Genomic DNA, 16,313 nt, shown 5'->3' with positions numbered 1-16,313 from the left:
CTGTGCAAAAGTATTACAGAAGAGTGCTACATATAGACAATATATGAATTCGCTCTGATATGCAGAAATTTCAGAAAAAAAAATAGCACAGTTCATGCATCAGTATTGTCAAGGTAATTAAGTATTATAACAAAGTGTCTAAATTTTGAAGCTTTTTTTACAAAAAAATTTATCGACAAATCGGGAAATCACGGAACGAAAATTAACAAACATTTTAGTGTTTCGATTTTTCAAAAAAAAAAAAACAAGCGACACTCTTGATTTGGAATACAGTTTCTTGGAAAATAAGAAACAGCTGTCTACAAACCCTCAGCGTCAGTGTCCTGTGGAGAGCCCATAAGTCACTCACAATGCATAATTTATCCTCAACTACTCTCAGCTTTCCTACACACCCCTGTCAATGTCGACCCGAACCTAAACGGCACATAATGGTTGTGCATACCGGATTAAGGCACAGACAGGCATCGCCGTTCTGTTTGGTGAGTAATGCAATTTGAACATCTGGAATCGGGACGGAAATCGCTCTCCTCTCTCTTGCTTCAATGGGTTTTGGTGGGAGGGCACCGGAGAGAATTTAATAAGATACTTTGATTGTTTTTGAAGAGATTCGGATTAATGTATTTATGCATCCAATAAATTATATTTACAAAAAAATCGGTTCTACTATGGTTTTTGAAAATTTAGAAGTTTTTAAAACTAATATCAAATGAATCTATTGTGCTGGAATTGAACGTTTCAAAAAAAGATAACCGTGCAACCAAACAGAGCAGTTTCCCAGAAAGTTTCAGAGTCTCATTGAATTATTTTCTGTCAACTAAAAAAATGATTTGTCACTCTGTATTTGAGTTTTTTTCCAGAAAAAATATCACTTGAAGTTTTCAATTAATAAAGTTTAACCGAAATTTGCCTTGTACAAAAAAACGTTACTCGTGCACGTGAAAACGCTTTCAGCTCAAACTAAATCATTCAAATTCGATTTAATATTCCTCAGAGAAATGAGTCAGGCGGAGGTCATCCAAAACGCATTTTTTAGCCACCACTGGGCTCTTGTCCTCGAATTGTACTTTAAAGCTTCAAACCACATTGCTCTTGAACAAGGGGTCAACTTTGGACACATTTTGTAATTTTTTTTTAATTTGAAAAAAAATTTGGTCGATATGTATGTAGTATTTTCTTTTGTCTCATAACAAAAAATTTAGGGGGGCGAGAAATTAGTATTTAGCGGGTAGATCAAACGGGGGGATCAATAATAATTATACGAGCGCAGCTCGTTGCCTGACCGCTACCGCCTCTGCGTCTCTCGTAGTCGTTGCACCCTTCGCGGTGGCACCGCGACAACTTGGAAAGAAAAAAGTATAGAAAAATTTAGAAACTGAAATTAAAAAATCTTAGGCATAGAGCACATCTTGAAGTTTCATTGAAGCGCCAGAAAAAAAACCAATTTTGAAAAGTTCAACCGATAGACTAACAAGACTAGCTTCACAAAGTGGTCAGTTTTAACTTGCCCCACTGGGAATTTCAACAAAATAAATGCTTGACTCTCTCCATTGTGGGATTGAGGGAAAGAAGTTTGGGTGGCATCTCTTGTAAACACGAAATAGTTGAACAGAAGAAAGAATTTGAATTGTTGTATCTTTCCATCCCTAGTGCGTCGCTAGTGTGTCCCTGAGCAGGATAAGCAGTGAATTTGTTGTTGTTGTTTTGGTGGTCCTTTCCCCTTTTTTTCTCCAAAAAAAATGATACAGCAGCTATTTATGCACATTTTACTTTAGTCGACGGAATGTGCATGACGTGCTTGGGAGATGAACATGAGAAAATATTATTGTTCAAACAAAATATTAGAGTGTTCTAAATATTAATTATGGCTTAACGTCTAGCATATACCTGTGATAACATATATTATGTTCTAACAAAACAAGTAGTTTCTCAGAAACATGAGACGTCGATAATATAGCTAAAAAAATTATTCTGAAAATAACTCTGAACACCACAGTTAAATTTTTGAGTATTTACAAAAAAACAGTGCAATATTCGATTAAAAAAACTCAAATTTTGGAAAAGTTTTTCGGCATCGGCAAAGAATGCATTACTAGCTGCAGAAGAGCACATTGAAATAGGAAATACGATTGAAAGGTTTTTCAGGCATCAAAGTACATAGAATAGTTTTTTGGCAAAGAGAGCTTGAAACCCAAAACAAATTTAATCAGAAATTTTTTTGTCACACTTATTCATAATTTTTTGCGCGAAATGACAGAAAGTTTTGAACCAGTAACAATTTTGAGACAAATTTCAATGTTTTTTTTTCATGTAAGTCGCTTGGTTTATATACAATGCTCTGAACCATATCAGTAAAGCTTACATATCTCAAAACTTAAAGACACCAAAGCTCTGGCTTAAGCATCAGGAATAGCTGTAATCAAAAAAATAGATTTTGAAAATCATCTTATTTTTTAAAACCCTGAAATTTGGAAACATAAGTCTTTTAGCAAAATTCGAGTGGAGTAATAATATTGCAATGCTTAAGTTTTCCAAAATAATTAAAAATGAAAAAAAAATTAGTTAAGTTTTCAAACTGCAGCAGAACAGTGAGCAACTATTTGTTAGAGTTGCGGAAAGGAAAAAAACAAGACAACAGCTCGAAAAAAGCGATCATCTTTCAAACATTTATTTGCCGCTGGTCAGGTGAAAAGGGCGCAGTAGAAACAATTGTCAATGATTGTTGGTAAGTAGATGACTTGTTTGAGATTTTCAAACAAAACAAAACCGTTGACATTGCGAAGAGAAAGAGAATGAAAAAGAGTTTGGTTGCCAATTGACACATGTTCGGTGAACGGAGTAAAAAGGATCAGGTGGTTAGGAGCACGTGGGGAATGGTTCCAGATGTTTTTGATCTTTTTTCAAGTTTTCAATTTTTTTTGTTTGTCTTATTTTTTAGACTATCCATTTCACATGTTTTGAATTAATGAACTGTCGACATTTGCATTACTCCTGTAGTAGAAATGTCTGCCTCTTCCTATATTAAATCCTGAAATTGCATTCTTGACAGAAATAAAAAATAAGGGACGTTGTCGACATGGGGTGTCCGACAAAAATGTACAAACTTTGAGCTTTAATAACTTGGCTCATAGCTGGCGCTTTTGCATTCACTAAGTGCGAATGACTCAAAAATAGTTGCCCCACCATGGTCATTATTGAGGGGATTGGTTTTGGGAAGGGTAGAACACTAATTTGCGCGGGTTTCTGGAGACCGCGAAAATTGAATATTTTCTTTGTACTGAAGAGTTTTATATTTTTCAATCCCAAACGAGCAGTTTTTCTGAGATTTGGTTCCAATTTGTGCACAAGAGAGAACTTCGAATTACCAATTTTTTGAAACTATTTTGAAAAAAAATGACACACTTTCCAAAATGTAGGCCATCATTCAAATTTGGCAAAATCAAAAAGATGGATTAAACGTGAAAAACTTTCCTACCACTCTCTCTCTCTCTCTATTTTGGGAATGAATTCGATAATTTTCATTTCTTATTTTTATAACGTGAGGAGAATTTAATTTTAAAGATTTTTCGAGATTTTTACTTTTTCTCGAATCGCACCAGGGTTGTGCCGCAAATTTGCCGAGTTTGCCGAGCTCTTTGAACTTTGCCGCACACATCAAAAATTTGGCATTACACTTTTGACGAAAACTATTGGCTTTTGTCTACAAAAGTTTAGTAAATTAGCACAAAATTGAGTTATTGTGATGGTTAATCGAAATTTTGAGATTTGCCGCACACCCTGGACCACACTATTCGAACATTTTGGTCAATTTTAACCTCACTAGGCAGGCTGGAGGCCTGCGATGCTATTGTATTTCCCTCAAACCCGAAAATCAGGGATTAGAGCCGCCCTCTTACTCTTAGAAACTTTGAGCCACTTGTATCCCTACTCCCAGCAGATCAGGCCGGAGGCCTTCTATGAGACGTATGTTTCTATAACTACGTCTGTTTTTGGAAAGGCCAGTTAATCCGGATTGAGGGCCGCAGGCCCGAATACACATAGAAGTGTTGGACAATCGTTAAACCTACTCTAAGCCCAATAAATCAGGATGGGTGCCACAGGCCCGAATACACTTAATAAAGACCCAGAAAAAATATTATCTTCAAATGGCCATGGCTCAGTCAATTTTGGTTCAAAAAAATCCAAATTTTCCCCAGTTTACCGCTTGACGCGCTAGTCTTTAAATTTTAATTTTAAAAATCCGATTCTGATTCTGCTCGACTAAAGAAGTGTTGCTATTAATCTGTAAAACGTAAGTACAGTTTTATCAGTACTCATATCTGAAGAAACCGCGGAACTTGTGCATTACATGCCTTCATTTTAATAGAAATTTTTTAAGTTATGCAAAATAAAAACGAACCACACTTTAGTATTTTAAACTTACAAGTGAAGACTTTGAAGGGGCCGGTAGATTTGGGGTTTTCATGCTAAAATTCCTACAGAAGAGTGTTAGTTATGATCTCTCCAAAAAATTTAGCTGCCCCAGTCAAGTTTCAGCAAAGTTATGACGTTTTGAAATTTCAGTTAAAAACACCATTGAAATCCACTGTCTTACCATGCAATCCACGCAAACCTCAGCTTGCGTGACCACCGAAAATGTGATACCCACCACATTGAGTTGAAAAATGTCCTCGGTGGCCGAGTTGGGAGTGCGCGCGTCTGATAAGAATTAAGCTTTGGTTAGATTCCTTCTATTTTTGAAATATTTTTGTAAGTTGAATAAAGTTGTAAAACAACTCATTCAAACATTTTTGCGCATTTTTAAAGTGATTTCATTCTTATTCGGGAACCTAGAATCATTGTCCGCACTTTTTGGAAAATTTTATTTTTTTCATTTTTGCTTAACTCCAAGCAAAAAATTCAAAAAATTTCATTTTTCTAAAAAATTATGAAATTGCTATGTTGTTGTTCAGAAATGTATGAAACGTACATTACACAAGTTTTAACTCTCTATTCGCAAGTAAACCGTCGAATTTTTTGAGCAACAAGAGACCCACACTCGTTCTAAAAAAAAATATATCTGGAGCACAGGAAAATCTAAACTTAGGACACACTTTTTTGTCAACAGAACACTGCCCACAATGAAGCAACACTGATCTAATGTTACCTTATCCTCACTTCTATCCATCATTTATTCTTGCCTTTTATACAACGATATTTGTGTTTTTTGCTTCCTCTCCAATGTAGCCATTTTTTTCTTCTCATCTCTTTTTTATTTTTGTTCCGTTTTATTTATGTAATTTATTTGTGTAACGACTTGTGATGGTTTGTATCTATTAATGTGTGTGTGTTTTTTTTCTACCTCACGATATCTTACTATCGTAATAAATTAAATTAAATTAAATTAAATGATCTACATCTCACGAACTTTGTGCAAAATATTTAACCAACTTTGAAGTTGCATAACTTCGTTGAGATAAATTATTTTGAAAAATGATCAACTAACAAAATGTTTGTTGAATACAGTAAACAAAGTTTTAGTTATAAACTTTTTGATACCTTCAGCCACCAAAAAGTTGTGACCGTTTTCCAAAACACAATGTTAATAGAAAAACTAGCCAAATGCCAACCTTGTTTTCTTCTTTGTAGCTGAAGGTATCAAAAAGTTTATAACTAAAACTTTGTTCACTTTTACTCAACAAACAATTTATTAGTTAATCATTTTTCAAAATAATTCACCTCAACGAAGTTATGCAACTTCAAAGTTGGTTAAATATTTTGCACAAAGTTCGTGAGATGTAGATCATTTCAGTGGATTTCAATGGTTTTTTTAACTGAAATTTCAAAACGTCATAACTTTGCTGAAACTTGACCGGGGCAGCTAAATTTTTTGGAGAGATCATAACTAACACTCTTCTGTAGGAATTTTAGCATGAGAACCCCAAATCTACCGGCCCCTTCAAAGACTTCCCTTGTTAGGACATAACATTTTCTAAGCCTAAATAGGAAAAAGTACATCACTTTTAGTTTGATTGGAGAAATTAATGAAAATTTAATTTAATTTTAAAATAAGGGCATGCAATACATAAGTACCGGAACCGCAAACATGCAAATGATGAGTAAAGTTTTTTGACTTGTAAAATGTTAACTAAAATGCAAAATAGATGAAAATTTTTTTTTTTTTAATTATTGAGAACTTGATTTTGGTAATGAGGAAGTCTTCAATGGCGGAAAATGTATCCATATCACATAGGAATATTTCGTTTTGACTCATATTTATTGGGAATGGTTATGATATGTCTATAACAAAAAGAAGAAATTCAAATAAATTCCAAATATAAAAGATGTTCTTGTGTTAGTTGATTGTAAAATACCTCCTTCTCTTGTTATTATTTTACGACATCGCATCGTCTCATATGTTTCTTTGTTTTGAAAGAAGATATTAGTCAATAGTAAGCAATAAAATATTTGCCTTTTATTAACTTGCTATATCAGGTGTTCCTCTATTAGAACAATTGATTAGAAAAAATTGCACTTAAAAAATTTATTTTGAAATACTGTCATAAAGTGTTTTACGATCTGAAATCATTATAGTTTCTTAAGTTTCTACAGTGCTCTATTCTTATTTTCCATTACAAAGAGGAAAATCACCAAATAATGCCAACTGAATATTTATGAGCAACTGAATAACATGGTTTCAGTATAAGCTTTTCGATATCATAATTGCCTGGGGAGATATGAGCATCAAACGATGACCAAAATATTCTAGATCTGTGCTTAACTATATTTCTGTTCTCGATAAAGACGAAAATATGCTCACAACTAAAACATTTATTGTTCAGAACTCCAAGGAATGCCGGCTTGACTTATCGAACGATTTTATTTTGGAAAGAAAATGTATAGAAACAACAAAGTAAACCTAATTCCACAACATCTGATAAACTATAGTTAAAGCTTCTGACAATGAGCCAGTCCTCCGCAAAATAATATGAAAGTTGTGATTATTTAATACAACACACGTGAATATTGATTTGAGAAAAATGTAACTTCTGCTTTTGTGAAAATGAAAAGTTCACGTGAATTTTAAATAATTTCAAATTAGGAAACTAATTAATTCTATTTGAATAAAAAAGGAACAACTTAATTTCATTTGAAAGAAAAAATGAGAATGAATTTTTCACGGGATTTCCTTATATTTTACAGACATTTTTTAAACCGGAAAATATGCAGAAAAGCGACGGTAACATGACTAGAGAACTGCAAAAGTACGGTAACAGGACTAACAAAACTGAGTTGGTCTTAAACATGGTACTCTGCAGAGGTTTTTATTAATAAAATAATCTTGCTGTGCTTCACTGCAAAATATGTTTTAGATCTTTCCAAGATTTTCGGAAATTATTTAAAAAAATTTCCACAATCGAACTATCCAAGTATTTCTCAAATTTCATGAAACTTTTCAAAACTCCCAGAACTCTCCAAAAGATGATTGTGTTTTCAGAAGGTTTTCAGAAGTTCCTCAAGTTTTCTTACTTACAATTAGACTTTCCAAAACGTTCTCATGTATTCTAGAAAGTTTTTTTTTTGAATTTATAAAAACTTAAAGGAAAAAATGGCAAAAATGTTCACAGTCATGGATATTTTAAAACAATTCTACCTAATCTCGCTTTCTGGAATTTTTCGACATTTTTTGCGGTCGTCTGAGTTTTACCCATTGGCTTGAGCGATGAAGATATCAAAAAAAAAAACTTCAAGCGCATTAAAAAGTGTACTCCAACCCGGACAAAATTCCAAACAAGCAAGTGTTCATTACAGTCAAAATGATACTTCCAGGTTAACTTCAAAAATCCAGGCAAGGGTGGGCCAGTTCAAGAAATCTTCCATTTCTGAGCAACCATCTTGCGTGTTAAACTTATTCGACAGTTTTTTTTAAACAAAACAAATGTTGTTTATTGTGTTTGACCAGTACAAAATATCATCAGTTGCGCTATGCAGTGGCCAGGGTCATCACAGTTATCATGACGTTGCACACAAGAGAAGAGACGAACAACTGTACACTCTAATGGATCCATAGGCGGAGCTTGCCTCCCGGGAAAACACCTCTGGCAGCGTTCTTCACCCGAATGAATGTCAGTGAGAGGTTTACTCACTCTGGTCTTCTTGACTGCTTGGTGAGCGGTCGTCTCTTTTTTGCTATATTTTCTTTATTCTACCTACTCTGTAATTTTTTGCCTATATTTTGTCACTGATTTGATTTCAATACAAGGTCAGTCTTCACCAAATTTTTCCCCAATTCAACATATCATTTCAACAGTGATTTGAGTACTTTTTATAGTGAAATTGTATTCTTGTATGTATTTTTTCAGTCTTGAAAATGGTTTTTTGCTAGGCCTAAAAAATATAAGAAAAAACACCACACGTTTTCATTTTCCATAGCTAAAAATTTTATATCGAATGATGTTGATGGGTTATCATGGTTCATTTTTTGTAATGTGTCTATCACAATCCCAATGTATTCCTCTTTTCACCCACCCGTTTGAGTATAGTTCTTAAATATTTGCAGAGAATAATGCGATTGAGTCGCGCATGACCAATCGCAGAGCAAAACGTTTTGCATGGCTGGAAACGTCAAGAAGTTTGATCTGTACAAACTTGTGAGTCAAGATTCGATTAAAGAGTGAAAAATGTATATTTCCAAATATTCAGGTTATTCCACGGACAGCGGAATGGTTCAAAAATCGAGCCTAAATACTGGAGCAGCGCAACCGAGCTCACAATGATATTGCCGAGAAGCTGGAAAATTACGAAGTGGGATTGGAAAATCATCTTTCATCGTACGACGCTGTTCGATTGGAAGCAAAAATAACTAATGCAGAAGTCGAAGCTCTCAATAAGCACGCCGAAGCTGTATGAAACCTCTTTGATGATTCATACCTCTAAGCAAAAGCCAAGGAATGCAATAATAGATTATAATTGATTTTATTGTAATGTTTTTTTTTTCATACCATTTTTTCTGTATTCTTATTTTTCATATAATAAAGTTCATTCTTATCACAAGTGTGAGCTTTCTTTTAGAAGCAGCTATTAACGCCCAGACGAACTACGATACTGCAAAAGCTTCTGGGACGAAAAGGCAACAAAAAGAAGCCAAGGAACTGTTGGAGAATGTCTTGCACGAGTACAAGTTCAACCACTACCGATATCATCTGAACCAAGATCTCAACATGGAAATCACTTTCCGAAACCGACGTTTCCGAAGTGAATCTTTGCAATGTTTGGAACGGATGTATCCAGAGTGCAAGATTGGATTCCAGTTTGATTCTGATGAAGCTTGGGTCGACAACTCGGATAACACGATTCTCAATGTCGACACCTACATTTCGATGAAGCTCGTGGAATTGGGATTGTTGGGAATCGACTCAAGATCATTGCTTGACAACAATCCAGCTGAGGAAACGCGCAGGGAAATCCAGATGTTGCCTCATGACAGTCGCGGGCGATCGATCATGCCAGAAGTGTTGGACATTGGACAACGGACAGTCCCGTGCCCATTCTGCGGAGCACTTCATTTCGAAGATGCTCGAAATTTCACTTGTTGTAAGAATGGAGCTGTGCACCTCCCACCGCTGAAGAAGTTGTCCCAAGTCTTTACTGATACCATGAAAAGTACAACGTACCGTGACCTGACGACAGTGGTGAGTTTTTATTCAGCGTACACAATTATAATGTTTTGAAAATTTTAAAGTTGAGGAAAAGCATTAAAATTAAGCTTAGAAAGCATCATTACTAAGCCTGAAGTACAGAAAAAGGCCACGTATTTATCGAAGAAAATGTTCCAGAAAAAATACGGGGTAGAAAAGGAATAGTACCAAATTTTTTTTTCCAGATCAATGGACACTTTGCCGTGATTAGTATTCGCTACCAACGGGTACCTCAGGCGGCACACGGAGTGCAATCGACAAAGATTAGAGGAGGAGTTAGCGGCCATGTATCTGCACTTCACGCATGGGACGAGAAGAACGCACAGTTTGGAAATTTGATTGTTATGCAAAGAAACAACGAACAAATTGCGGATCTCAGGCTGCAGTTGCTCAACCGGGACAAAATTCCAGCGAAGCTCATATACTTCTTCAATGGAATTCAAGAATACCTGAACGCGAATCATAAGCTCTACGCAACGTACAAAAGCATCGGTGAAATGGAACGACGCATGATGAAAGATGAAATCCATGCTGAATACATCGCAAAAAATGACATCAAATTCCGCATCGTGAAAACAACGGATCTCAACAAGGAGGATTTGAAAAATCTGATGGCACACAAAGGAGTCTATGCTTTTCCAGAAAGGATGCCACAAGATCCAGGATATGTATTTGTTGCCTACTCTTTTAATCGATATGATGGAAGCTGGATTCCATTCGGAGTTGATGTTTACCCGAGAAATCCAAAGGAACCTCAGCGCACCATTTCTTTCTTCTCAGATATTGTCGAACATGGAGGCTATGTGCTCCTATTTCCCGATGGAGTTGGAGGCTACAACATTCACAAGTTCCGACGTCATGATTTTTCAAAAGGCGAGCCATTGACTTGGGAACAGCATGTGTTGGAAGAAGTGGCAGCAATCAGAAAACGAAAAGAAAATCCAGAGGACTATTACTCGAACATCACAGAACTTCTGAGAAGCCAGCAAGAGAAGAAATCCGCAGAACAACAAGAGGATCAAGATGTAGACATGGAAGAAGACAATGAAGATGCTTCTGCTGAACCAATTCAAAATGAAAGTGAAAATGAAATGGTTTCCGATGAAGATGATAAAAAGTCGTCCAAGTGAGTTATTTTTAACAAAAGTTTTTTCAAAATAATTTTTCACGTTTTCATCTTCACATTTAAATTTAAAGACAGTTTTTAATTGTACACTTTTAAATGTTCAATTACAGTTCTCAAAGTGATGTTGACGATCAGATGCTCCACGATTATGAAGATGAAGAGGGAAAGCTGGAAGATCCGTTCAAGTGAGTTTTTAACTGTTAATATCAAAACTTCAATTATTTTTTCAGCTTAAACGACGATCAAATTCTCACCTATGGCAAATATGAAGATCGTCAAGAAGATTCCGACGAAGTAGGACAACAGCGTCAAGTCTACATAATCAAGAATGGAAGATTGCAGCCAAAAAGAGTTTTCATGGATATCCCAGTTCAATTCGGAAATCCTCTTTTCCCGAAAGAATTTTATGAGGAAGTAGATCCACAACGCAGATTCCCAGATGATCAGAGTGATGAGGATGAAAATCTGGAAGATGAAAAGGACGAGGAGGACAACGGAATGTTCAGCTTTAAAGGTCCCAAGTTTGAAAAAATGGATGCTCCAGGAAAAGATATCGAATTTGTGATCAAAAATGGCGAAAGGATCCCAGATGAAGATGTCAATTGGGGAGGTGAGTACACTGGAGAACCGCTTGATGTTGGTCGCCGAAATCGCGGAAAACTTGTTCAGAACGTAAGTGAACATCAAAAAATAAATTCAAATTGATAAACAATGCTTTCAGATGGATGCAAGAGTGTGGGTCAGTCTCGCGGAATACGCATGTTACCGCTATCAAGATCGACTGTACTACGTTTGTCGATTCCAACACCACGGATCAATCATCGAACTTTGGTGCATCAACACTTGCATTCGAGTTATTCAAGGACGGATGATGGCACTCATGGAGCATCGGAAGAAGGTGGCTCGAGTTTCCGATAGGAACGCAATTATGGAGTACTTCAAAAATCGTATCCATAAAGCGATCAAGGTAACAGTCCAGCTGGGAATGTTGATAACTCTGCCTTCTAGAGTTCCTGGGACAAGCAAATAACAGCGCCAGTTGATTCTTCATGCGGTTACAATGGCCAACGAGATGGGCAATCCAAATTTGTTCATCACTTTCACGGGAAATCCGGAATGGAAAGAGATACAGGAGTACACCAAGGAGAAAAATTGCAAATGGTATCATGCTCCAGCATTTGTCAATGCCGTCTTCAAGACAAAGTTCGAGAAGCTCCAGGATGATGTTATTGGAGAGAAGACTCGTGACTGGAGTCGAAATTCTAAGAAGCGAGGAAGAGTGTACAGGAAGTCTGGAATCTTTGGGAAAGTGAAGTGGTACACTTATTCAGTTGAGTTCCAGCAAAGAGGAATGCCTCATGTGCATATGTTGGTTTGCTTGGAGGAACCGATCACGAATGCACATCAAGTCGATCTCATCACCACTGCTGAAATGCCTCCGATTCCAGATCCATCCGATCCTGACTTCCACTCGGTACGTTAATTTTTTTTTCAAAACTTTTAACTTAAAATTTTCCCTTTTATAATTAAAATTTGATATGAGTAATTCTGAAAAAAAAAACAAGTTTAATTTACAATCCTCCTAAAAATTCAATTTAACTTTTATGCTTCTCATACAACTTTTCTTATCATTCAAATTATTGAATAGAAAACAATAGAAAACAAATGTTTTTAAATAAATTTGGACAAGTGCTCATAAATTTAATGCAATTGCGAACACATTTGAACAAATTTTCTTACAGAAAATGCGTCTACGAAAAGCTGTTGAGAAGAAGCATGTTCACTTCCCATGCAAAGATGCTCCTGACTCATATTGTAACGAAGGGAAAAAGGGACATTGGACAAGATGTGGAAAGGACTTCCCAAAGCCATTCCTGGATGAGACGATGCTCGACGACGGCCCATATGCAAAGTTATGAAGAACGAGAGCAAATACGGTTGAGCTGAAAAGAGGATCCAAGTATGTGACTGCTGGCAGTGAGTGGGTAGTGGCTTATAACCCGTACATTCTTTTGAAGTATGACTGTCACTGTAATGTGGAGGTGGTCAATTCCATCAGCTCCTTGAAATATATTTTTAAATATATTTTCAAAGGGCCCGACCGTGCCATCCATGAAGCATGCGAAACAGTTCCAATAGGAATGCTGGCGGCGGACAGCCTGACTATGAGCGGAAGTGTATTCGTTCCTCGCAACTTGGACAAAGAAGTTGTCGCGGAACGAATCAAAGAAGCTGATAGAATGAATGATGGATAAGGCTGGAGGTCCAGTAGAACAGGGAAAGCGGCGTGTCATGCTGAACGAGGCTCACTACCATCTTGATTTCCAAGTGATGGGACCGTTTGAAGCTTGCTGGAACATGTCTAGATTTTTGATGCACGGAAGTTCACATATTGGACAAGTGCTCTACGTGGACGCGGAGAACAAGTCGACTGTATTCCTCGATGAGGACGGAATTGATGCCGAAAAAGCGGAGCATATTTTGAGTGAAGAGGAGGATTCTCAGGTGATTGCATGGTTCCGAATCAATAAAAAGCCGATAGACCTTGGAGATGGAAGAAGAACTACCGATCTCACCTTCCTCGAAGTTCCAAAGTACTACCGTTTTGATACGGCGAGCAAAAGCTTCATTTTCCGCCAGCAAGATCTTTCCCATATGATTTTGCCACGTATTCACACTCCACCAGCGAGAAATCTGCAGGCTATTGCCACCCGTCTGCTCGCAATGAATATGTGCGGTCCGACAAGTTTTGATGAGCTGAAAACCTACAAAGGAAAAGTGTACAAGACCTGTTTGGAAGCAGCTGAAGCTCGTGGCTTGATGAATGGAATTGACGAGTGGGTGAACGTTATCAATGAAATCTTTGAATTGGATGGACCAACTGCTTCTCGTAGAGCCTTCGCTCAGATTCTTCTCTATACGTGTCCAGGAAAACCAAAGCTGCTTTTCGATTTGTGTTACGAAAAACTTGTGAATCAAAAGTCGACAAAAAGATCTGATGATGAAAAGAGAGCCCATGCTTTGCGCCACATCAATTTCATTCTGAACAACGGAGGCATGTCATTGGCAGACTTCGAATTGGATGAATTGGATGTTTCTGGAAATGTGCCAGACGGTTTGACTGCTGAAGAAGAAGAAGACAACCCAAACATCGATCTCATCACGAAGACGGATTACGAATTGCGTTCCAACTCTCAGTACAAGAAGCTGAACGCAAATCAGAAGAAATTTGTCGACAGAGCACTCGAATTGGGACCCATTGGACGGAATACGACAAGATTATTGTTTGTGGACGGTCCAGGTGGAACGGGGAAAACATTCTGTTACACGACAATTTACTTTGCTTTCAAAGCAAAGTCTATTGTAACAATTTGTGTTTCGCACCATCACCTGAGTGTAAGTCAACTTTTCTCATTTTTTTAAATTTCGATATCAAGAAGCAATTTCTTTCAAAACATCACATTATTCCAAAATAACAGGCATTCTATTTTTATTAACAAGAAACTTTTTTTTAAAGTTAAATTTAAAATTTTTTTTTTTTTATAAAATTTTTTTTCCGAATTCTAAATTTCACCCATTATTGTTTGTTTTCCAACATTCAATTTTGCATTTTAAATTTATTTTAAAGATAATTTTCGTTTTTAGATCTATTTCTCGCAACTGTGGAGTGTGTGATCTGGGATGAGGTGTGCATGACTGATAAACGAATTCTGCAGCCAATTCTTTCAAAAAATGCACCAGAGTGATTTGCCATTTGGAGGAGTTTTGATGATCATGGGAGGTGACTGGCGACAAATATTGCCGATCGTGCCAGAAGCTCACAGTCAAGGTGCCGTCAACTACACGCTGAAAAAAGATACCTACTTGGTGTTGCCATGTCTCGAGTACAGAGAGCCGCTGATTTCCGTGTGTGGCACGCAAGACGATCTCACAACGGTGACTCGCCATATGGAGGAGGAATTCTGGTTAGAAACGTCGTCTACCCAGAAATCATTCGAAATGATGATCCGAAAACAATTCTCAATTCAATGGCTCCTCCGCAGCCAGAAGATATTCAGCAGATCCCAATGCCAGAAGAAGATGAATTTGATGGGATGTGCAGTCGCCCAAGATCTCCACCAGCTCCAGTTCAAGTTCCAGTTCAAGCTTCAGTTCAAGTTCCAGCTGAACCAGTTGAAGAAATTCAGGTATGTGTTTCTTTCATTTTTTATAGTTACAAATTTTTGAGATAACTCAAATTACACCCAAGAAAAATTATCATTATTTGAGTTCGATGAGCCAATAGAAGAGCAAACTCTGATGCCATTCTTGTTTCTGGACAATTCATTTGGCCAGCAAAACTGCTTTATGAACGCGCTCTTAAACATGCTTTTTGTCTCTGCAACTATTCGCGAGAAGTTTGTAGAATTCCATCAGCAGCGGAAGGAGAAGCTCAGTGCCGAAGTTGGACGAATCTTCCGAGGAAATGTCAAATCTGTCAAAAGACTTCGTCATCTTTTGCCCAATCGGGGATATCACGCTGGTCAACAAAATGTTTCAGAAGCTTTCAATGTTTTGAGAGAGGTAAATTTCACTTAATCAACAAATAATTACTTAAATATTTTTGATTTGATTGGCGAAGATGCAAGTTTTGAATATGAATTCCAAGTGCGCCTGCTCACGAAAACCGAATGCGAAGAGTGTCATGAGTCTACCGACGAACAACCAAAATTCGAGAAATATCTGGGATTGGTGATGCACCAGAGCGGAACACTGCAAGAAACAGTCGATTTCACTCATGGATTGGGAACAACTCTAACCAAGTACACCATTTGCGGAAAAGGAAATCTTGTGAAATCGATGTCTATGGAATCTGCTCACTATCTCTTCGTTCCAGTTTTCCATGACAACAAATCCGAGTTCAAAGATTTCAATTCGAACGAAGCAGTCGAACTTCTTTCTTCCAAATATTATCTGAAAGCTTTCACTGAATTCACAGGAACGGATGGTAATGGACACTATGTATCATGGATCAAGCAATCTGATAACAGCTGGAAATGCATCAACGTGTAAAAATATTATTTCGAAAGTTGTGCCTGTAATTGGGTTATTCAAGTAGTGTCGGAAAATTGGAAAATGTAGAAAAATTAAGGAACAACTGTAATAAAATACATAACAACATGTATTTTAATGCAGTTGACCGGCCCCAAAAAATTACAAAAAACACAGAAAAAGGGTCAAAATATTATATAAACAAATATTTTTTTCAGAAATGGAACAGACTGCGGATCAAGAGAAAATGGACGAAATCATCCTCATGGACACATCAGATCAAACAGATGCCCATCCCGCTCAACAAAAAGAGCAAAAAGTCAAAGATCAACAAAAGATCAATCGATCCGAAAAGAACATCGATGAAGAAGAGACAGATATGTAAAACATCGTATAAAAATCATACTCCACTACGGAATAGCGCGAGAGCATCTCAAGAGAATGAAAAACATTCTTGACAAGAACAGAGAGCTTCTGGACGC

The 16,313-nt window shown here is 36.9% G+C and overlaps 1 protein-coding gene and 2 pseudogenes across 3 annotated transcripts; all 3 read left to right on the top strand.

Annotated features, from left to right (window-relative positions):
- The first annotated feature begins 8,114 nt into the window (after window positions 1–8,114).
- On the top strand, window positions 8,115–9,029 carry F52G3.8 (Ovule protein). The gene is made up of 3 exons (NM_001375206.1): window positions 8,115–8,239; window positions 8,537–8,627; window positions 8,680–9,029. Exons 2-3 carry the CDS (start codon window positions 8,560–8,562, stop codon window positions 8,837–8,839), a joined length of 228 nt encoding a protein of 75 aa, NP_001362098.1. The 5' UTR covers window positions 8,115–8,239; window positions 8,537–8,559; the 3' UTR covers window positions 8,840–9,029.
- An 18-nt stretch (window positions 9,030–9,047) lies between these two features.
- F52G3.4 lies at window positions 9,048–13,049 on the top strand (annotated as a pseudogene). The gene is made up of 7 exons: window positions 9,048–9,668; window positions 9,860–10,800; window positions 10,911–10,985; window positions 11,031–11,472; window positions 11,522–11,767; window positions 11,809–12,274; window positions 12,543–13,049. Coding segments are annotated over exons 1-7 (3,298 nt in total).
- F52G3.3 lies at window positions 13,048–16,216 on the top strand (annotated as a pseudogene). Its single transcript has 4 exons — window positions 13,048–14,196; window positions 14,446–14,987; window positions 15,070–15,848; window positions 16,050–16,216. Coding segments are annotated over exons 1-4 (2,637 nt in total).
- The last annotated feature ends 97 nt before the right edge of the window (window positions 16,217–16,313 follow it).

This window comes from Caenorhabditis elegans, chromosome X, assembly GCF_000002985.6.
Source record: "Caenorhabditis elegans chromosome X".
Classification (NCBI taxonomy): domain Eukaryota; kingdom Metazoa; phylum Nematoda; class Chromadorea; order Rhabditida; family Rhabditidae; genus Caenorhabditis; species Caenorhabditis elegans.
Note: the sequence above shows the minus strand (reverse complement) of the source record. Positions and strands in the feature narration are given on the sequence as shown.